Source organism: Dryobates pubescens, chromosome 2 (assembly GCF_014839835.1).
Source record: "Dryobates pubescens isolate bDryPub1 chromosome 2, bDryPub1.pri, whole genome shotgun sequence".
NCBI classification, from domain to species: Eukaryota; Metazoa; Chordata; class Aves; order Piciformes; family Picidae; genus Dryobates; species Dryobates pubescens.
In genome coordinates, this window is record NC_071613.1 from 24,662,509 (window position 1) to 24,685,617 (window position 23,109).

Genomic DNA, 23,109 nt, shown 5'->3' on the forward strand with positions numbered 1-23,109 from the left:
AGGAACCATTTTGGAGGTGGACCAAGCCCAGCTCACTTGGGGTTGGAGGCCACATCCATTGGGCTGCTTCCTGTTCTCCCCTGGGGCTGCAACTGGGCACCTCTAGATGAAGCCACAGTGCTGTGCCTGCTCCAGCGATTCCTGCAACTTATTCAGCAGCCAGGAGTATGCCTACACTGTTTGGCTGTTTGGCTCCAGGAGCTGGGGCATGTCCTAGGGGAGGGATCAGCAAGGGTGAGGGCTGGAGCTGGACCAGGGATGAATCACCTTCCCTATCCCTGCTTCCCCTTTTCTCCAACAGTGTTAGCACGGAGGCCAGAAGTGGTGGCTTAATGGGCAGAGGGTGAGCAAGGAAAGGAGATCCTCTGTTTGCATCCTCTATGGGAACTGCACTTTGCTGGGAGTTAAGTCTCCCATATGAGAGTGAAATGGTTGCTAGAGGTTTTAATTAAGGCCTACAGGCAGAGGCACAGCACAGGGGTGGCAGAGATCCCACTGCTCCCCAGCACCCCACTTATCATTCTTTACAGTGAGATAAACCAACCAACTGCTAGGGGCACAGGGGCTCAGCCCTATTGCTGTATTGCTTCTTGATTTTGTCACTGCTCACTTTTACCCAAAACAAAGCTTTAGGGCCAAACTTGTGTCTGGTGTCTCTGATGCCATGAATGAGCAGTCTGTGTTTGTAGGCTGTCTGGGATGGGTCTTAACAGATCCTCTTCTGACATGGGTTTCCAAACAGCATCCCACATTCAGTGTTGTTTAAGGGCTTAGACTTGGGTTTTTTCCTTTGTATAGAAGGAAGAGAGCATGTGATGTGATGTTTGAATCTGCATGATTAACTTGGCGTTTTTGGACTTTCATGGCTCTCTGTTTCATCCTCAGGAGACTGATTATACTTATTATAAACACAGTTTTGGGGTGCATCTCTTTGCATTCAGAAGCAGGGTGCTTGAGGATATGGACAAAGTCAGACCTTTGGGAAAGCATGCTTTTATCTCCAGCTCTGCCAGCAGTTTGTTGTTTGCCTTGTGGGTGGAAAACCCCAGCCTGCTGGGCTTTGGTTACTGCAGTCACCCTGTGTTTTCTCTAGATGACTTCCCTAGCCTTACTCCTTAGGAAGGCTTTGCATGCAAATTCTGCATACGTGACTGTTAGGAGGAACAAAACCACTTCCAGCAGGCAGAGTTAGACAAGCTAAAGTCTCCCAGAGAGAGTTAAAATCCACAAGGACACATCATGACGGGGACCAGAAGGGACTTGCCACATGCGAAGAGAGAGAGCATCTTGCTGGGCAGCTGGGCACTGGTGAAGCACTGAGCCTCTACTCAGCACACAGGCACAGACTGAGGGCCATGCCACAGCTTGCAGGAAAGCTATGCAATTCATTTTTTTCTGGAAGAGGGCTGTGACTTCATCAAGAATGTGCAGGTAGAAAGGGCTCCTTTACATCCTCAAATTAAAAAGGAAGATTAAAAATCATGAGTCAGACTACTGCAAAGTCTTGAAACTGGCATAGAACTCATGGCTTACTTTTTAGGGTTTTTTTTTGTTTAATGTTAAGAACTGGCTCCTTTTTATTTCCCGTGTCACCCATGGTGCTGCAAGTTCTCCTTCTGACACCTGAGAGGGAAGGCGGAGCTCCTCCGTGAGCAAAGCTACCCCCAGGATGTGGGCTTTAGCTTTTGCTAAACCACTAAATACCACAAAGCTCCTGATAAAGTTCCCAGGAGTGGCAATCACAGTATTGTTCCTAAGGCAAAGCAAGCAGCAGGGTCCTGCAAAAGTACACCCTGCTTCACAGTGTGGGATGGATTCTGCACAGCCTCACGGACAAGGGTATGTGCACCAGAAAATCTCTACACGGCCCAGAGAGAAAACACCCCCCATAAAACGCTGCCCTTAAAGTCATTGCACATTACCAAGTGTGACTCTGGAAACCTTCACTCTGTGAATCAGTCTCCTGTGCAGCTGGGCAGGAGAGGATCTTGCTGGAGGTGTTTAGAACTGGAATGTGACATGAAACGCTTGAAATGCTGGAAATTAAATCTGAGGGTTTAAGAGTTTACCTGAAACTAGTATTGGAAATAACTGGCAGCCAAGCTATGAGATGTCCTAGCCTACGTGAGTGATATGCAGTGATGACTGATGGAAAACTGTATTGCCAAACCTTTCTCTGCACGTAATTACATATCAGCAAATACCCTGAAGTGATTAATTACTGCCTGACGTGCTTTTGGAGCTGACAGAAGTGAGCTTGTAGAGGCTCAGGGAACCCCCCCATCAACCATTTTTCTTTCCTGAGAGGGAGCCTTCTGGTAGCTTTGTTTATAACTGAGACTGATTGAGTCAATGTTAGGAGAACAGCATCAGCCGAGAGTTGTGACTGCATATGGGTTGTGAAAGGGGTGTGATACACAGGCGCACATGTGCACTCACACCCCTGCGCACCCCCTGCCAAATCTGCTCCTCCCTGCCTGCACCAAAGGTGCTGATCCAAAAAGGAGCTCCTGAGGAGGGCTGACTCTAAAACTGTCAGGTTGCCCAGACTCTGAGACATTTCTGCTTTTGTTTTCTTTTAATAGAGCTATTTTTGGGGGGAGAGAGGAGAGGATATGAGAATCATCAGATTGATTCAAACATGCCTCTCTTTTGGATGCTGATGCAATAACTCTTGCAGTGGGGATGAAACCCTTCCCAGCTCCTTCTGGCTGTCCTGTTGTTGGTCAGGGAGGTGGGAAGTGGAGTGATGATGGATGATGAAGGGGCTAAAGGCTACTCAGTGGTAGGTTTTCCAGTCTCCTGGCACAGTTAACTTCCAGCAGCAGCTGCTGCTGAAGGGGTGTTAACATGACTGTGCAAGGAGGTATGGGCATTCTAGCAAAGCCAAAAGAAAGCTCTTTTGAAACAGTCTCATGGTGACTGGACCAAGAAGCTTGTCCAAGCCCTGATGCTCTCTATATCCTCCTCTGTCTCATCTTTGGAATGGTTGCCATGTGGCTTTCCTGTGTTTTGGCTAATGTGTCTCTTGGTGCTGTAACTGTGGATTTTCTTGGTTTCACCTGTACGAATTGAAGTTTGCTTCCCCTTCCACACCCACCCCCCCCTGCCCCACTCTGTGTTAAGATCCTGTCTGAAGACCAGTGTGGCCTGGTAAATGTGATAGTGATTGAATTTGTTGCCTGGAGCCTGTATCAGTTTCAGATTCTCCCAGTGTTTTGTTTTGTATGTTGATTTCTTTTTAATTCTTCTGCAGTTAGCACCTGCTGCTTTCCCTTGAAGATGCTAGCCCTAGCCTGAGCACTGTTGACCCAAAACTGAGTTTTCCAATCTGTTCTTGTCTTGCAGAACTTGTTGCATCCAGCCTGACTGAGGGACTTCTCTGCAGTTCAGCCAAGGTTTTGCAAGGCTCCTGGACTTTCATTCCTTCTTCTTGCTTTCCATTTCTCCTGATGACTGAAAGCCAATTCTCAGGTGAGCTGAAAAAGAAGCACCTGAGTAGGGAAAAGACTCCTCTGTGCCTCCAGGCCTTGAGTCACAGAGCTTGAGATGTGCTGTTGGAAGTGATCTTCCATGCCTTGATGATAGTCCCCAAGGAGATAGAAGCACCCTTAAATAAGACCCTGGGCCACCAGGTCAACCTGAAAAATTATCAGAAAACTTACACAGAAACCCTGGAGCACCAGAAACAGTGTCTTGTGTGGCAGGTTGAAAGGAGGATGACAAGAGGCCAAACCTGCAGGGGATGAGGTTTAAATGACTTGCTGTCTCTGTTACATCTTGAACATGTCCAGAGCTTGTTTGTGAGCAATTAATGTGGTTGTCTTAAGCAGGCCGTGGAGAGCACAACTAAGTCATTAATAGTAATTAAAGTCAAGTTATCTGCAGGCATGTTTTTGTGCCCATCCTGCACAGCCCTACACCAGCTTGTCTGAGCAAGGGCTGAAGTCAAGACCGTGGGCTCTAAGCCATGCATCACTGTGGGCTCTGTTTGTCCTCTCCACTGGGCTCACTGCACACCTGGGATGACCCTGGGGAACCTTCCCCACTGTCACCAGCCACCCAGAAATAGATGAGCCTCAGCAGAACTCTGCTCCCATCTTCACCTGCCCCAACAGTGTCCAGGAAAGGAAGGAAGAGGGATCTATGCAAGGGGCTGAACCAGTTTTGACAAAGTAGCATCTTATGTTGCATTCTGATTAACAACACTGCACCAAGCAACTTGATCAACTTAATTAGGCCCTGTCTTTGCAAAGCTCCCTCTCTGTCCTTTCTCACTCAGGCAAGACATCACCCTTAGGGGTTTTGCCATTAATGTGGGGTCTGGCTAAAGGAAGTTTCAAGCAGGGATAGTAAACCAAGCTCACTCCCTTCCTATGCTCTGCTAAAGACAGCTGATGAGGATGGGAAGCAGAGAAAACCTCCAGGTAAGTTGCTTTATTTTTCTGAGTGACCCAATGAACAGCAAGGTCAAGACAGGGCAAGAGAAGCAGCAATGTGAGGATGGATCGAGGAATTTAGATTTTTAGGCTTAACCTTTCTTTGCTTTGAAAAGGAAGAGATCAGTCCCTTTTGAGATGGGGGGCGGGGGGGTGTGGGGTGTGTGGAAATAAAGACTGAGCTTTTTAGAAATTTCCCTGCATTATTTTATGAATCAGACTTGAAGCTGCCACTCACCAAAAAGGGCATCTCTTTAAGCAGAATTACCTCTTCAGCTCTAACTGCTACTGGTCCTCCTTGCCTTCAGCTATGTTTTGACAGCAGGAGTAGACTTCTCATGATCTGCCCTTAGAAATGTCCTGGGAGCTCACATCATGCACTGGAGTCTCTGTTTCCTACTTCCACTTTCCCCTTCCTTGTCAACATTCCCTGCCTGCTGCAAAGAGTAGCTGAGCTGTAGATCTGCAATTCTCTTTATGCCTGTGGCCCACTGAAGCATTGCAGGATGTTACCCAGAACCAAGAAATGAATCTGCCTCTCCAAGTTGCCTCACATAGCGTAAGGCTCCCAGGCATTTTCCTGCAGTCAAAAACCCCCCTGACATTTCAAATATTAAATCTGGAGGGTTTTTTTGGCCATGATATTTTTCCACAAGCCAAATATTTGCCCTTGCTAGGGTTTCTCAGGGGAAAAAAAAAAAAAAAAGAAAGAAAGAAAGAAAGAAAGAAAAAAAGTGGTGTCAGGACTTCTGGTTTTAGCCAACACAAGGAGCTTTCTTGAGAGTGAGTCACTGTGCTAACAAGGCTGGAACTGGAAGCTGGATTACTGCACTGTTACCAGGACCTTCTACTGAGAAAAGCTAGTCCAGAATATGCAAGGATGCAAAAGAATACAGGTTTAGGGTAAATCTGGGGACAAAAATTGTTGGGTATTTTTAATTCATTTGTTTGTTTCCCCCCTCCTATTTAGCAATTACACCCATGCTGGATTGCATTACAGCAAAAAGGAAGGCTCCCAAGAAGGTCCCTATGTAAATAACCCATCTGGGATAATCAGGAATAGCTATTCTGGGCAGGGCAAAGCCTTGGGAGCAGCACCAAGGGGAATGAAAGACAAACTCCTTTTTCCTTGTGTTCTCCCTCTCATTATTATCTTCAGATAAATTATTCACATTCTTTGCAAGCCAAGTCTTGTCTTGACTGAAGGAGTTCAAATCATTAGCAACCCAACAATTTTCTGCATATTTCATCATAAAAGAAGCTCTAATGGGGCAGGAGGTTGGGAGCAGGGGAAAAAGGAATAGGATTTCTTCTGCTGCCATTTCTGCTCCCAAGAATTTCCTCAGATTTCTGGTCTACTGATACCACAGATCGTGGATACCCAGGGAGAAAAAAGCCATAGCAGAGAAGATGAAAGAACCTCCCAGAGAGACCAGAGAACCTGTTGGTATTGGGGTGAGATGTTCATGAGGAGCATCACCCCAGTGGGAGGAAGCCAGAGATGCTGTGCAGGTGGGGAAGAGATACTGTGGAGCACAGGCTCCCTTTGTGCCCCACTTGGATTTTGAGGTAGATTTTGTTTTTTATATATATATATATACATTTAACAACAGAATGTAGCTTTAAAATTTTGCAGTGAAGAAAATGCACAAGCTTGCTGCTTTTTCACCCTTGTAGTAGCATTTTGCCATCAGCATTTCCATGAAATGGCTGATTTTTGATGAATTCTCAGGTTTGGATGACAAGGGACGAGGAGCACTGGACAGTTTCCAAACATCTCCATTACAGATGCCAGTGAGGCCTCTCTCACTCTGCTTTATTGACCACCAAGACACGACCCCGCAGGGCTGAGTCTGTCCAGGAGTAGGCAATGATTTGGCCTGGAAAGCTCCACTGCAGCACTCCCAGTTCAGGGCTTAGTGGAAATTTGAGTCTGTCCTCTCAGGAGGCTGAGCAGAGACCTCATTGCTCTCTACTACTACCTGAAAGGACATTATGGAGAGGCTGGTGCTGGTCTCTTCTCACAGGGAATTAGTGATAGAACAAGAGGGAATGGCCTCAACCTATGACTGGGTAGGTTTAGACTGGACATTAGGAAAAATTTTTTCACAGACTGTCTGGTCATGCACTGGAATGTGCTGCCCAGGGAGGTGGTTGAGTCACCAAGCCTGGATGTGTTTAGAGGTCATTTGGATGTGGTACCTGAGGATATGGTTTAAGGGTGAACCTTGTAGAGCAGGGTTATCAGTTGGACTTGATGATCCTGAGGATCTTTTTCAACGTGAATGTTTCTGTGATTCTGTGATCTGCCCAGGCAAACAGACTCCTCCAAAAGGACACCTCACCCTGCCCAGGCCCTGCCATGGCTTAGCCAGCAGACAAGAAGGCTTCTTAAAAGGATTGGAGTTGATGAGTCCTGTACCAGACCTCAGTCTCACAAGCTGGCAGCAACAAGTCAGCTCAGTGTTGGCATGAGGCTTCCACCTCACCCCAGTGCCGAGGGCAAGTACAGGAACATGATGGGGGAAAGCAGTTTTCATAAGGTGTGATGCTTCAGTTGGTGAAGACAAGGCTCTTCCAGCTTCACCTTGTGTTTGAAGTTAGCCCAGTGTGTCTCTCTCCTAACATACACTTGGGCTGCCATGCCAGCACTGATGTATGGTTACCTTGGGAAAATGAGTCCTGGTGATGCAAGACCTAATGAACTACTTGCAGTACACTCTCCCTCTGTGAATTTTATATATAAATACATATATAAAGTGGAACGTGGATTGGTTATAAACATACATAGACATATATATAAAAACATATTGAGGATTTATTTGCAAGTAATTACAGTAAGAAGCTTGAATATTGAGGCTGTCTCAGCAGACAGAGCCCCACCCCTTCTCCCTCTCATCCTTCTGCGTCACTCTGTTTTCCAGCTAAAAATAAAGGCGCTCTGGGCACCCAAGTCTCCCATCGGTAGCCACACGATAAACATCAAGCCATGGTGTTAGTAACCCATAAACTGGGTGGGGAGTGGCAATTGCTGCCTCAAGAGGCACCTGGACTCCAGCCCTGCAGTAAGGATGGTGTGGGAAGGAGGTCAGGGACCAGGACATTGCTCAGGCACCCTAAGCTCCCAGCATTAAAAGAGCCAGTACAGGCTCTGCTCAGCTCAGAGAATCCTCAGGAGCTATAAACCCTCAGGCCACAATGGTAAAACTCCAGCAGAGTTCACTTTTCCCAAACCAGTCCCTTTGGTGACCTCCTGACAGGTTTATAATGTCCTCATGCTCCACTGCTCTCTTCAAACACGTCACACCAGGATTTCTCTGCCTGCAATCACACTTTTAAGTTTCACCCTTTACACCCCAGCAGTTACCAGGGACACAGAGCAGCCAGGCTGAAAAGAAATGCTGCTGCTGAGGTTTAATGAACACTTACCACCCACTTTGCTCTAAGCAAGTTTCCCTGGGGAAGGAGCCTCAGATGTGCTGTTTGTCCTGTGTGAGGTTTTGCAGCTGATGAGGGACAAATCATCATGAGACTCTGCTGCATCATACCCTTGTGATGAAGGTAGGCAGCACCTTAGGAGAGCTTGGGCTGGGTGGGAAGAGAGCTGGTTTTGGTACCAGAATCATAGAGTGGTTTGAGTTGGGAGAGACCTTAATGATCACCTAGTTCCAGCCCCACCTGTGGTAGTCAGGGACACCTTCCCTTAGACCAGCTTGCACAAAGGCCCATACACCCTGGCCTTGTAGAAGCTGTAACCAAAACTGGCGGGGGATAGTTTTAAACCATCCTTGCTCCAGGCTTACTCTGAGATGCTCCAGAGCTGTTAAGTCTCAGAAGTCAACCAGCAAATCGCAGGGCTAGCCTGAGGTTTACAGGGAGACATTGGCAGGGTGCCCCCATCTCTCTGGGTCCACCAGATGCTACTCCTTGGCCTTGCATGGAAGACAAAGACCTGTGCAGCTGTATGGGGAAGGCTAAAGGCCATTTCTTCTGCAGAGATGGCTATGCTGGATGGGGAACAACCATGCACATGCTCCAAGAATTGCATATGGATGGTAGGTAGTTCTTTGGTTTGTTTTACTTCCCAACAACCTGTTGTCATCTTGGTACCAACCAAATCTAACAGATCCCTCCTTCTAAATAATCTTAGGTTTAGGTTCCTAAGGCTGGCAGGGAAGGAGCATAGTACATCAGGAGAAAATGGGGTGGACAAGAAAACATGGCAAAAACTGTAGCATTGCTATTCCCACTCCTGCCTTTGGACGTTTTAAACAGGCAGCAGAAGCAAAAGGATGGGGAAGTTGCCAAAGAGTTGAAAGGGCCCCCTTGTTAGAGAGTGCAAGCAACAAAGGAGGGGGCTTTCCAAGAGCTACTTAAACATTAACCAGCAAAACAATTGCCCTGTGTTGCTGTTTCCCATTGCCACTTTCACCTCCGCGTGGGTGGATCTGAAGGGTCCCAAGCTGGTTCCAGCCCTAGAGACACAGCATGTCCACTTCTGGTCCAGTGCTATGGTGGTAAGAGGAGTTTCTGTGCTATCTCCTCTGCCAACAAGACTTCATTACCATCCCCTGTAGATGTAGGGAAGCCCACAGGTATGGGGCTGGGAGTTTAAAATGGGTTATTAACTTCTCTCTTGCAGCCATAACTTGGAGGATATGGCTGGAGGGTTTCAGACTCACAGCTCATAAAATAAAGTCAGCGTGGCATGCAACTGATAGATGCTGAACGTGTACCCAGAGATGGAAAACCTTTTAATCTTAGAAGATTTAAATTAATACAGAGAGCAGCAAATGGAGGTGTCATATCTCATCCTCATGGGAGAAAAGTGATGGCTGGAAGCAGGCTGTACTTGCCTCTCTGGTAAGTATGCAGGCACAGTTTCTAGTTTCTCTTGCTTTCTCAGTGTGATACCCGAGAGGAACATTCAGAGTCATGGAATCAGAGAAAATTCTGATTGGATGGAACATTTAAAGGTCATCTAGTCCAACCCCCTACAGTAAACAGGAACATCTTCAACTATGTCAGGTTGCTCAGAGGCTGATCCAACCTGACCTGGAATGCTTCCAGGGGCAGGATTTCTGCCACGTCTCTGCGCAACCTGTGCCAGTGTTTCACCACCCTCATTGTAAAAAGTTTCCTCCTTAGATGTAATCTGCATCTTCCCCTCTTTTACTTTAAAACCATCACCCCTTGTCCTGTCACAACAGGCCCTACTAAAAAAAAAATTAATGGTCCCCATCTTTCTTATAGGCCCCCTTTAAAAGCTGCAATAAAGTCACCCCAGAGCCCACTCTTCTCCAGGCTGAACTACCCCGACTCTCTCTGCCTGTCCTCATAGCAGAGGTATTCGAGCCCTCTGATCAATTTTGTGCCCTCCTCTGGACAAAAATTTCCATGTCTTTCCTGATTCCAGAGTTGGATACAGCACTGCAGGTGGGGTCTTGCCAGAGCAGAGGGGCAGAATCCCCTCCCTCAACCTACTGACCACACTGCTTTTGATTCACCCCAAGATACCAATTGCTTTCTCCAGCTGCAAAATTTGGATACCATTGGTCTAAGATAATAAACAATAATTACTAATAACAATAAATAATAATAATAAATGATAATATAATCTGTGGGTTGATGAAGATCTGGATGAGTTGATCTGTGCTTCCCATTCCCTGGTGTCTGCAGGCAGGCAGTTGTCCTTCTCCTCCAGTGCCCCGTGGCTGTGGGCTCACCAGCACGTCTCCCAGATTCACCTCTTGCAGCAGCATTTTTGCAAGCCATAAGATGTCATTAGTCAAGGCTGTCAGGGAGGGAGGACAGAGGGGTCATTAGACATAAGGGATTATTTCTGGTCACCTGTCAGTTGGGTGTAACTCCTGGGTAATTTATAAGCTTCATAACCCACCTGCCACCAGTATTTTAACATAGCTAATGGAGAGCTGATCTCCCTTTTTTTCCTTTTTTTTTCTTTTTTTTCAAGCTTTCCTCCCTTAAATCTCACTCAAATATCTAAGGGAAGCAAACACAAGCTAAGCTGAAATAAACAGAATGGTTTATTAGAGCAAGTATTCCTTGCCTGGGCTCTCCATACTCTGGAGTCATCACAAACTACCCTCAATAAGGCTATGCTTGTGCTGAAATGTCTGTTTTGCTCATCTTGGTAAGTGCTACCTGTTTTGGTTTTTGTTTGTTTGTTTGTTTTTTAATGATGTGTGTAAGGTGTTTCATGTCCTGCAGCCCTGGCTCACAGCAGTGGCCTGTGATTTGGGGTGATTCATGTTGCAGAAGCTCTTAAGATGGAGTTGCCTACACAAAAAAAAAACAATTCAATCAGGGGCCAGGTTTGAATCAGTGTAGGATTCTTTTTCTTCTTGTAATGGTTTTCAGTCCATTTTAAAGGGATGGGCATGCTCACCCCACTCACACTTTGAGCAAATATACCTTGTACTGTGCAGAGAAATAGCTCTCCTTGCATTACACCAAGCTTCAAGGATCCCACACCCTAAGAATTACAGGAACCAAGATGATCCTTTTAAAGAGACTTGCTTGGGAGGCAAATCCCATTTGAAATAAAGCAGAGGGATTTAGCTTAACAAGGCAAATTGGGTGAAGAGGGGAAGAAGGATGCATGTAGCCGAGACAAGCTGACCAAGAGGCAAGGCAGAATGAGAACCTGCAGAAAAGGGGCCATGGGTGATGTCATGAAGCTATGTGTGTGAAAATGGAGGAAATGCCAAGCCATCACGGGAGCATTTGAAGGACTCTCGTCCATGACGGCAGATTCAGAATGCTCAGTGGCCCTCCTTTGGTGGCCTTCAGAGAGGGGACCTGCAGAGAAGTGGCAGGGGACACATTGGTAGCTCATCCCTGCTTATATCTCCATCTCCTGCTGTTCCTAGATGGACCCCAGCCCTGATACATTCTCTCCCTGCCTTTTCTGCCATTTTAAAGGTCACAGGTCCTTCTCACCTGCTCCTAGACCACGCTTGCAGAGATCTGCTGCAGCTTATAGACAAACCACTTCCTTACTGCTTTGTCTCCTGGCTGGCCCTATGCAGGGCACTTCCTTGTGGCCTGGGTGCCGCATGCCGTATGGGTCCCCAGACATCAGGCTGGGGACCATAGCTCCAGCATCACTTACTTTTTTGCTGAACTGCCTGCCTGCTTTGGGAAATGGTACAGCAACACAAATCACAACCAGTGTGCTGCTTCAGGGCACTGCAAGGTCAGCAAGCTCCTTCTGCAATGTTTTCCTGACAACCGGCCTAAACACACAAAACCCCCTGCTGACAGAAGCACTTGCTGGCTGGAGAGGCTGTGTGCCTTGAAGAAGGATGTCCACCCTTGCAGTGTGAGGCACAAGGAGCTTTGTCTGCAGTAAGTTAAACCCCTCCCACCTCTTCCCGCAAGCCAGTGGCTTTTCTAATAAAATAGACTGAGACATCCCAGCTTAGCCACCCCCAACCACATGGCTGGGGGTAGATAGAATCATAGAATCTCAGAATCATTTTGGTTGGAAGGGACCTTTAAAATTGAGTGCAACCATTTGGCCAGCACTGTCAAGTCACCACTAAACCATGTCCTTCGGTACCACATCTACACATCTTTCAAATCCCTCCAGAGGTGGTGACTCCATCACTCCCCTGGGCAGCCTGTTCCAGTATTTGACTACACTTTTGGTGAAAAAAATTGTTCTGAAAGTCCAACCTAAACCTCCCCTGGCACAAAACTTGAGGTTGTTTTCTTTTGTTCTATCACTTGTTACCTGGGAGAAGAGACCAACCCCCCACTTAACTACAATCTCCTTTCAGGTAACTGTAGAGAGCAATAATGTCTCCTCTGAGCCTCCTTTTCTCCAAACTAGACAATCCCAGTTCCCTCAGCTGCTCCTTGTAAGACTTGTGCTCCAGCCCCCTCGTCCAGTTGCAAAGTCACACACACATGAAGTCACAGCCTACTAAAACCCACAGCCTACACCCTTCTGTTTCTTTTTCTCCATCACAGGGACACAGCAGGACAGAGCAGGCTCCCCTGTGTGTCCAAAGGATCCAGGTCTGGGATCCCTGAGGCACAGATAAGCCTCTACAGGGACAGGCCACCAATGTGCAGAACACCATGCCAGCAGGAAAACCTGCATAAATACGTCCTGCCAAGTGGGATCAGTGAGAAGTCCCTTCATGCTAAAGAAGAAGGCACAGGCACTGCAGCATCCACTCCTGGGCTTTCATATCTATGACACAGGCCTGGAGATCTATGTGATGCCCTGAATGCTGCCTGGAAGATGGGGCCAGGGGTGCAAAGCAATGTTTAGAAGCATCTTCAGGAGTGCCAGACTGGACCATGCTGCCCACCGCGACTCCTGTGTGGCAGACAGGAACCCATCTGTCAGAGGCTCTCTGCATGGTCCTGGGGCAGCTGAGTGCTCAGCTGCTCAACCCCTGAATGCCACAGATCACTGTCTAACTCAGCTCCAAGTGACTTCTGAGCAAGCACCAAGACTTGATAGGAGCTCAGTAACTGCCTCCGGGTTCATTTTGAGGTCCTGCAAACCTTTAGGGCCCCACAGCTCTGATCCTGCAAAGCATGTCGTCTCACCTGGACACTGTGCAACCTGGAAACCAGGGAAGCAGAGAGGAGCCTGGCCCAAATCTGGAGAGGAACAAGTGCTCATACGCCCTGCCCAAACTGTGCTTTCACGAACTGGGTTCTTCATTTCCTCTCTGCATGCCATGTCATCATTTTAAAAAGAAATGAGAAGTCATTTACCACCCAGCTCGAGCTCTCCTCTCCAAAATGTCACCCTATGTTTCCTGTGTCAGCAGCCACCCAGCAGCAGAAGCAGCCTCCAGCTCTGCAGCATCCTGCTCTCAACTGCCTGCCGGGTGCTTTAACCCCTGCAGACCTGGCTTTCTGCCACCAAAACGGCTTGCCTGAGGCCATGCATCTGAAAAAAAACACACCATCGAAAACAAAACTTTCTGGCTTCCCCTCTCAGTGCTGTGCTAAGGTCATCACCTCTTTCACATAGATTTCAAATAAAAAGAGGCAAGGGAAGAAAATACCTACACCAAACTTTCAACCTGATCTTGAATATTTCCAGGGATGGAGCATCTACCACTTCTCTGGGCAGCCTGTGCCAGCATCCCACCATAACAACCATAAAAAATTTCTTCCTTATGTTATTATATACATGCTGCAGAGAGCTGCCACACAACAGACCAGTGCCAGTGTGCTGCTGGGTGCTGAGTGATCCTGAGCAGGTCCCTTCTCTGTCACTGTGCCCACATCTCTCCCTGGGGAGGCAGAAACAGCCTCCTTCACAATGTGCACAGAGAACCAACTGTAAAAACGCAGCATCGATATAGAGAAATAAGCAGAACACTGTTTGGTTGTGGTTTGTTGTTTGTTTTTTATCAGGCCCTTTCATTGTATAAATAATTTATTTCAGTTCACAGCATTATGTCTGCATCTTTTAAAAAAAGAAGAAAAGACAGGAGGAACAGAGACTGATGGACAATGGCAAGGGTAGGACACAGGCAGCGGGATATCCAACACTGATGGGAACACTGCAAAGGTACCTGGGGAAATGAGATCAGTACCTTGTGACAGCTGCTTAAAAAAAAAAAGGGGGGGGAGGGGGTGGGAACCCAAGTCATTCAAACATATTCAGAGAAGATGCACAACCTTGCAATAAGCCCAGCTCATTTCAGAGTAACAACCCAGTCTGTTCCCCTTAACCACCGTTTGGCTGAGGCACCTCTTCTTCCAGCCCACCCTAGGCAACACACATCTTCACACACGAGAAATCAGCATATGGTTGGGAAACGTTACAGAAATACCACAGAAGTCATTAGCTACTAATTGGAAAAGTCTTTTTAATTATTGCAGAAAGCAGAGTTGGTGGGAACGGCACCACCACAGCGTTGTCCCACCTGGCTCAGCTGAACCTTCGAGCAGGGGCTGCCAGTGCAGCACCAGCTGAAGCGTTCTGCCAAAACCCAGCCACTTCTCCAAGGGGATGCTCAGCTGAGTGGAACAAACCCCCAAGAAGGATGGAGCTCCACAAATGCATACCACCAGGCTTTCCACACCAGCATTTCCCAAACCAAGACTTAGGTCTTGACAGCAAGGAGGCAAAACCCGCAGCTAATAGTCTGCACGTGTCATTTTAAAAACCTGATTGGTTTTAAGCTGGTGGGGGAAATGTAGCTTTATGTTTTGCCTCTAAAATGGGTTGCTCTCAAAAAAAAAGGGTTAATGCATGTAGCTTCTGTGGCATCAAAATACTTTTTTTCTTCTTCTCTCTCGACAGCAACTACCGAAGTGTTGGAGGTGAAGACAAAGCAAAGGAAACCCAAGGAAGCGGGAACAGAGCCACCTGAACTGATGGGACCAGCCCACTTACTCAGCGTGCAAGTCAGGACTCGCTTTGGGAACTCAAATCCCACAAGAGAAACACTAGGTGGGTGCAACATTTGTTTCCTAACAAAACAAAAAAACACCACTATGTGGAAGGTGCTGCACTCATCACTGCAAGGGGAGAATCAACTCCCTGAAACCTGAAGGGCATTTTTCTTTTGTCTGCTTGCTGGTTTCTCCTTGGCTGCTCTGGGAAGAGGCTTTCAAATGGGAAGGCTGGTGTAAAATCACCAGAAAATCCTCCCAGGCTGCGTGGCTCAAAACTCAGGGTATTTGGCCCCTGAATGCTGCCTGCTCCTGCCCCGTGGGCAGCATGGAAAGCTGGGACCCTGGGTTTCTCCTCTAGAGAGCTGGGTCCCAGGCCAAACCAGACAGCAAATGGCTTTTGGTCCCGGTCTCATCCAGGTACCAAAATGATCATCTGCAAAAGGACCGTGGGCGAGGCCTGCCCCTGCCCCAGGCGCTCAGTGGGCAGAGGCGGCCGCAGCCCTACTCAGATACTGCCGGCAGCAAGGGGCTCTCTGCTTTGAATCAGGTTTAAATCTTTATAAAAAACTAACACCCCCGTACGTTATCGCCCCCTACACACACACACACCCCGCCCCTGCCATTCTCCCGGCGCTGCCGAGTCCCTTTCCAGCAGAGATTTTTGCAAGCTCCAGCCATCTCAGCGGGCAGCGCCAGTAACCATCCGTCCGTCCATTCATCCTGCCCTGCCATGACCCCCCAACCCCGTGTTTGGCAAGCGCTGCCCTGACCTCCTGCACTGACCGCTGACCAGCACGGTGACCAGGACCAAGGATCTTGCTCCTTTTGTTGTTGTTGGGTTTGCTTATTGGTTTGGTTTTTTTTTTCTTCTTAATAACCCCTCGTTTGTCTCACCCCAGCTGGAGCAAAATAGCACCTTGGAGCGTACATCTGCCTGGGCTCGATAAAGACCTGCTCAGGGCTTTGCTTTAGCAGACAACACAATGAAGCCTTTGAGAAGGGGGACTCCTAGACAATCCCCACACACGCATTTCCAGCAGCGTTCACCCCAAACCCCTTGTTGCTTTTTGTTGGGATGTGGTTTTTTGTCGTTTTTTTGTTGTTGTTGGTTGGTTGGGTTTTTTTTAAGCAAACAGCTTAAAACTCAGCACCACTCTGCAGCTGCTGAGCACCCCCGGCACCGCAGCCTCAACCCCTCCCTGAGCTGGAGGCTGCCTGTCCTTGCTCTGCGCCCTAAAACACCAGCCGATAGTGGGGGTGGCACCTCACCCATAGCCCCCACACACACATTTTGTGCTGGTCCAACCCACTCCTTGCCATAGACAAACGTGGTGGGCGGGGAGCGATGCGGGCAGGTATCGGGGTGCAGATGGAAGCTCTCTCACCGCTGACCTTCACCCGAGCGCTGCCTTCCCTCCCTCCCCTTATCATCCATCCCTCCCCACCCCAAAATGCACATGATAAAGATCCAGAAGCACACCGGGCTTCTCGCCAATGCACTTCAACAGGGTCCTGCCCTGTTCGCCCCCCGCACACAAAAGCTCGGTGGTTCCCAAGAACGGAGGGGGTCTCGCGCCTCAGGACGACTCCAGCCCGGCCCGGGGACCCGGGAGGTCCGGATCCGGCCCTTGGTGGTCCACAGAAAGGATCAGTGGGAGAAGGGAGATGCCGGCTCCCACCCGCAGCCGGGATCTGGTCTTGGCTGGCAGGAGCGGCTTTGTTATCACCACTATTGTCTGTTCATTTCGAATGGAGGGGGGGGGGAAGGAAAATAAAAAGGACTAAAAGTACAATTAAAACAAAAAGAATCGCTTTGGTTCTCTCTCCCCCTCGGTTCCTTTGTCTGCTCCCCCATCCCTCCCCGCCTCTGCAGGGCTTCTACCGCTTCTTCTTCTGCTTGAGGGACTTCCTCCGCTTCAGGATCATCTCGTAGAGCTTGTCCATGCCCTCCGTGAGCCCCTCACCAATGATGGCGCAGGCGGGCTGGATGTGGTAGGTGGTGGAAGGGGTCAGCTCATGGAGGGCCAGCTGCTTCTCAATCTCAGCCACCGGCAGGGACTTGGGCAGGTCCTGCTTGTTCGCGATGACCAGCAGCGGCGTGCCCTGGTTCTCGGCGAACTTGGTCACCTTGTGCAGCTCTGTTTTGGCTTCCTCCAGCCGGTCCACATCCACTGAGTCCACCACATATATGATGCCGTCGGTGCAGCGGCTGTAGGACTTCCAGAGCGGGCGCAGCTTCTCCTGACCACCCACATCCCAGAAGTGGCAGCTGATTCCCTTGGCAGTCCCGTTGCTCAGACGGATCTTCTCCGTGTTAAACCCGATGGTGGGCACAGTGTTGACGAACTCGTTGAACTTCAACCGGTAAAGCACCGTGGTCTTGCCCGCCGAGTCCAGGCCCAGCATGACGATGTGCAAGGACTGGAAGGCGGAGATGTTGGAGGAGATGTTCCCCATGGCCACGGCTCCACGCCGCCCTCACAGCCCCGCGCCCATCCCCGCCGCTCCGCGCCGCCGAGCCCGCAAAGGCACGGCCCGGGATGAGCTGGGCTGGGCGCGGAGCAGGCGGCAGGCAGGGGGCAGGCAGCGCGGGACGAGCAGGCAGAGAGCAGAGAACGAGCGACGCTGCTCCACGCGGCGGCGGCGCGCGGGCACTGCCGGGCAATGCCCCGCCCAAGGGGTGGGGCCACGCCACCGCTTTCCGCCGCCGCCACCGCCCCCTGCCCGGCCCCTCCTTCCCGCGCTGCCCCCTGTTGTTTAAGCCGCTGGCTCCTACTGCCTGCACCAGCCCCTGCCCGTCCCCTCCCCTGCCCGCACCGTCTCGTGCCCGTCCCGCCCCCCTGCCTGTCCTGCCGCCCACACCGCCGTCCGCCCGTCCAACCTCCTGCCTGCACCGCCGCCTGTCCCGCCTACCTATCCCTTCTTCGTTCCGTCCCTCGTGCCCGTACCGCCGCTTGTCTCCTCTCCTCCTTCTGCCCGCATGGCTGCCTGCCTGTCCCCTCTCCTGCCTGCACTGCTGCGGTCTGGGACCTGCTGCACCCCTTCGCCCCGAAGACAGCCCCCGGTGGGCGTCTTCTGGAAGCGAGTTCCCCGCTGTGGTTAAGCTTGGTTGTCCTTACGCTTTCATTGTCACTCATCACAGAGATCATAAAAGAAAGGGAGGAGGGAGAAAGACCCCTAAAAATAGTGCTAGGCCAAGGCATTGTTAATTGCACGTGAGGCACAAGGAAGCACCTTCTGCTGCACCATGCGTAATCCTCAGCTGAGGGAATCGAGTGCTTCAGGCACAGCTCTGCAGGGACAACAGCAAACAGCTGAGCCTGAGAAGCAGGAGAGCAATGCTGTGTTGCTGGAAAAGCTGAGCAGTTACCGCCCCCACCCAGCGTGGTGCTGGCATGTGGAGCATCTACATCCCCCAGGATGAGAAGAAGCTAAAAACAGGGCTGTGAAAACGAGGAGGGGACTGGCATCTCTCTTACGAGTAAAATCTGAGAGACCTGGGGCTGTTTAGCCTGAAGAAGACTGAGAGGGGATCTTAGCAATGCTTAGCAACATCTAAACAGGACATGTCAAGAGCATAGGCCTAACTCTTTTTGGTGGTGCACAGTAACAGTGGGCACAAACTGATACAACGGAGGTTCTATTTGAACATGAGGAAATACATCTTTCCCATGAGAGTGACAGAGCAGTGGAACAGGCTGCCTAGAAAGGTTGTGAAGTCTCTTCTGGAGAGATTCAAAACCTGCCTGGATGCAGTCCTGGACAGCCTGCTCTAGATGTCCTTCCTTTAGCGGGGAAATTGGAAGAGAGGTCCCATCCAGCCCCCAACATTCTGTGATTCTGTCTGAGATGCCAGGAGGAGAAAAACTTACCTGTACTGAATCCAGGGCAGGGGGAATACTTACAGTCATTGCTACTGTTAATGCTTTTTTTTTTGCATCTCATGCTTGATAAACACTGTGAATGCCCACAATTCCTGAGGTCCTTGTGGGTGGCCACCTTTCAGTGCCCAGCACAGCTCAGTTTCCCAAGCCACAGAGCTACTGGCCCAGCTGCTGTTCTTGGAAGCTCATTCCAAGTCAGAGTGGGGACAGAAAGTCACCTCTGCAAAGCCAAAGAGCAGCAGCAGGGCTGATTCTCCAGTACTACCCATCCATTCATTTACAGCATTTGTAAAATAAATATCAGCTGTATCTGACAGCTTGACTAGAAATCCCCAGAGAAGGAGGTGTACTGCAGAAGACAGATACTGCTTTTAATTTGAGATGCTTTCACCACGTGGTGTGCAGTGAGGATTGTCAGGCTGGAGTGGGATCATTCCTCGTATTCATATTTCACCCCAAGGATATGTGTTGCAGCTTTGCATGGAGATAAGGATACCTGCTATCATATGCTGTCACTAAAAATCTAGGCAGCTCACTGTGATGGTCTCTGATAGTGACACTGGGCAGAAACCACCGTGTGGTGACAGTGTGAAAAGTGCAGGGAGTCCCATTCCTCCCACCACTACCCAGGCACACAGCTGGGAGAAATGTTCCTTGGCATGTGTAAGGTGGCGTCACCTCCACACTCTGCTCTGTTCAAGAAGTGAAGCACAGGCATCATATGACCTGGAAAATGGACATGTTTGTTGCATCAAACTTGTCTTGATCAGATGGCTTCTGAGCTGGCATGAGCTCAGGCTTTCCTTTGCGACCAGATGAAAGTAATGAGCTGCCACAATGAGCAAGTGGAGAAAGCTGTGAGTGATCACCTAACTCTAGAAGCTGGAGCATTAAAGGGGGGCGAGGGGAGACAGAAATAGAAGGATAGGGTCACCAGCAGATCTGGCGCTATTCTCATCTCTTCTGCCTGAATTGCTCCAGCAAAAGCTTTCTTAAATGCTGCTCTGGAGGATAATCCCAAGGCAAGTGCAACCCGGGCTGTCCTTAGAATTAGTGGCTAATCTGTGCACAATGGGTTTGTGCTTTAGGAATTTGCTGTCAGATCCAGGAGGGCCCAGGAGATGCTGTTTCAGCACTCCCCAGGAATTTCCCCCTCTCCCCTCCATCACTTTCAACCCTCTCCCTCCCTCCTCTTACTGCTGATCCCTACTGCTGAAAACGGCTTTGAGCCTCAAGTCCTTTTCTAAACCGACCACCACAATTTCTTTTCCCCCAGCTGACAGAGTCCAAAAGAGAGGATTCTCTGCTTTGCACTCTTACTTTTTTCACCCCGGCATTGTGAGTTATAAATAAAGGTAAGATTAGATAGACAGGCTGATCAAACCTAGGGGATGTTCTGAAAATCAGCCTTATATCAGATGATCCCAAGGGGATGGAGATAAACAGGAGCATGGCAGTGCTGAATTATGCTGCAGCTAATGCCAGCTATCCATAAATAAGCTGTTAAGACCTCCACTGAATATTAAGTGCAGAAATAACAGCGTTAATCGCAGCTGAGAGGAGCCTGCCACATTCAGTCGGTGCCAAATTTAGGGAGAGGAAACCCATAAGCCCCCCCACCTCTGCTTTTTCTCCCCCCTACTCTCCATCACACCAAGGTTAAGCAGCCAAGGTTAAAGCCAGCATTAGCATCTAAATGTGTGTCTGCCAGGAGTATTTGACAAAGGGATGCTCGCTGGTCCCCAACATTTCACTCCAGCAGCAAGAAGACTGTTGCTGCCATAGTAACTGTTTTCAGACATGGCAATTATTTCTTCTCAGCTCTCCCCACCTCAATCCCATCTCCCTTCCCCCGCTCATCTTGTGCTTCAAAGTATCTTCCCCCATTTTTGGGGGTGAAACACAAAGGGCCCAAGCCTGCACACAACCACCAGCCCTGTGTCCAGAGAAAACGGAGGGATGCTTCCCTCACTCCCACAGCCTGCTCATGGATTATTCGTGATAGTGACTTTTAATCTGTATCCAATTAGCTCTTCAGCACCCAGGCAAAGTGAAACCTTGGAGCAGCAGCTCTTGCCAGTGCTTTCTGGCAAAGCCAGTGACTTGAGGAAGGGGAAATTCATTCGCAGAAAGCATCTCAGCTTCTGGAGCATGCAGGATCCTCTCTCCTTCCCCTGCTCCTTCCTTCTTAATAGAATCTCCTGTCTTAGCCTGCTACCTTTGGTTTCTCCATTAAAACCAGAGACATCAGGCCAAAGTTGAAAGATGAGGGCTGTAATTAGGGCTGCCTCTGTTCTTGAGGACCACTGAGGCTAATTAATACCACTCCCATGACTAATGCCTGGGATGCCAGAACAGCAAGAAGGGTGTGCTGAGAGCCAGAACTGCAGCAGTCACCTCCCCAGTAGCTAATCATGGGACAAGGCATGGAACCAGTATCTCTAGCTGGCTTAGGGGAGTATGCTTCCTTCTTTTTCCAGGGATTTTTTGGGTGAGCTCTGCCTGAGCAGCAGCTCTTCTGGGCCCACATGAGCGCATGTGGAAAAGTGCACCTGCACCTGTCATGGTTAGCATCCTTGTGCTGCTCTCCTTCCTATCTTCATCCACCTTCTTTCTTTCCAAGGACCTTTCAGCCCACTCACTGGATAATGAGGCCAGGTAATGCAGGATCATTAAGGACTGAATAGCCTGTGAGTCCCACAGGAGCCTTTTGCATATTAACTCTGAGGAAAAAGAGCATCATGGATTTAATGGGATTCCTTCCTCTCAGGAAAGGCAGAGTTTTATTCTGTGGGGCTGCAGAAGCAAGGTGATACAGCTAGATACCCCCACTGAAAGGGTGAATGGGGGAGAGCAAAGGGACACCAGGGACTAATAAGAGATATAGACAGATACTGTATGTTTCACACTAGGCTATTCCTCTAAGTGCTCAATTCACACCTCTGCTTCCACTTCCTTCCATCTAGAGACAGCCACAGTTGGGTGTTCAACCCAGCCCTGGGAGAATCCATGTCCCTTGGAGTGGGGTCCTCCAATCCCTGCCTGCTTCTGCCCACTTGAGCATATATGATCTTGGGGCAAGGGCCTAGGAGGTGTTGTGGCTCAGGAGCTCCTGGGTGGGTTAGTGGATGGATGATGGAAGGATATGTGGAGGGAGGGGGGGGCGTCTGTGGGGAGAGGTGGAGAATGGGATGCAGGATGGATAAAAGTATCAGCATAGCAGAGAAATGGCAGAATCCACAGAGCTCCTAACGCAGGAGTGAGAAATAATCCGTTCATCTGCAGCACAGAAGCTCAGCTCCATTTCATGACCTCAGATGCCTCCTCAGGCCATGCAAAGTCCTTCAAGGACCAACTAAAAGCCAACTTTACAGCCTCTTCCCCAGGAAATGCTAAAAAATGTCACAAACTGAGGAAGAACAAAAATCTTCCTCTAAAGTAGTTGATGTGAGAACATCCTTACCAAGGCAGATTGAAATCCATCTAGCCCAGTCATGTCTGCAGGCAGCCGGAGAGGGGGGAGACCATTGGAGGAGCTCAAGACCAGGGCAGATGTCAATTAGAATTTTTGGTGTTTTTTCTTCTCCCCTCAGTTTAGGTGAGTGCATACAAAAGCACTGTGAGGCTTTACAAGCTTCTAGCCTTCTCAGCATCCTGGTGCAGAATGCCACGACTTCCCAGTTTTTGATGGATAAAAAGGAATCTCCTGAGCGTGGGACTGCCTGGAAATGTGCTCTGCAAACTCATACAGACCAAGTATGATCTTGCAGGTTTAAAGCAAGGTGAGCACAAAGGTTTTCTGGTGCATTAAGGTGGGATTTTTCACAAAAAAAAAAAAACCACACTCTTTTTTTGTTCCATGCTTGCACTTCCCCCATCCAGGTCCATGAAATTCGTCAGGAAGAACAAAACCTCTGACTGACTCGAGCAAGCAGAGACAAAAGAAGCAAGCTCACTTCCTTTGTTCCTGCAATTTACTGAGATGACAGACATCATTTTTGCCCTGAGTGCTGTGTCCCACCACTGTGGCTGAGAACACCGGTAGGGGACGCAGGGCTGTCTTACACTGGATCAAGCGAAATAGCACTTAGCCTTTCTCCCTTAACACCTGTGCTCTGGTGTGGGTGCCCTAAGCTTTGATGTCCTAACTAAACTTAGTCTGAGCTTGGACACTTAGACTAAAATCCTGCGGAGAATGAGGAAAGTAGAATGCCCTCTTTTGGTCATTTTAGAGGTTGAGGTTTTAATCAGCTCCACAGTTTATCTTCTGCATCTGTGACTCCATGAATCGAAATTTACTGCTGCCCTCAGAAGGGGTCCAGGAGCACTGCCAGCAGGGAGAATGTGATGATTCTTCACCTCTGTGCACCTCCTGGTTCCCAGCG

At 49.2% G+C, this 23,109-nt stretch overlaps 1 protein-coding gene and 1 long non-coding RNA gene across 2 annotated transcripts; one reads left to right on the forward strand and one right to left on the reverse strand.

Annotated features, from left to right (window-relative positions):
* The first annotated feature begins 8,288 nt into the window (after positions 1-8,288).
* LOC128897913 (uncharacterized) lies at positions 8,289-10,355 on the forward strand. Its single transcript, XR_008462637.1, has 3 exons — positions 8,289-8,494; positions 9,082-9,302; positions 9,856-10,355. It is a non-coding gene; the product is annotated as an uncharacterized LOC128897913 (long non-coding RNA).
* Positions 10,356-15,956: 5,601 nt separating this feature from the next.
* ARL4C (ADP ribosylation factor like GTPase 4C) lies at positions 15,957-17,512 on the reverse strand. Its single transcript, XM_009910113.2, has one exon. The coding sequence runs from the start codon at positions 17,295-17,297 to the stop codon at positions 16,719-16,721; it is 579 nt and encodes a 192-aa protein (XP_009908415.1). The 5' UTR covers positions 17,298-17,512; the 3' UTR covers positions 15,957-16,718.
* Between the last annotated feature and the right edge of the window lie 5,597 nt (positions 17,513-23,109).

Excerpts from the sequence above, each read along its gene's own strand:
- ARL4C (XM_009910113.2), bottom strand. The coding sequence starts at position 17,297 with ATGGGGAACATCTCCTCCAACATCTCCGCCTTCCAGTCCTTGCACATC.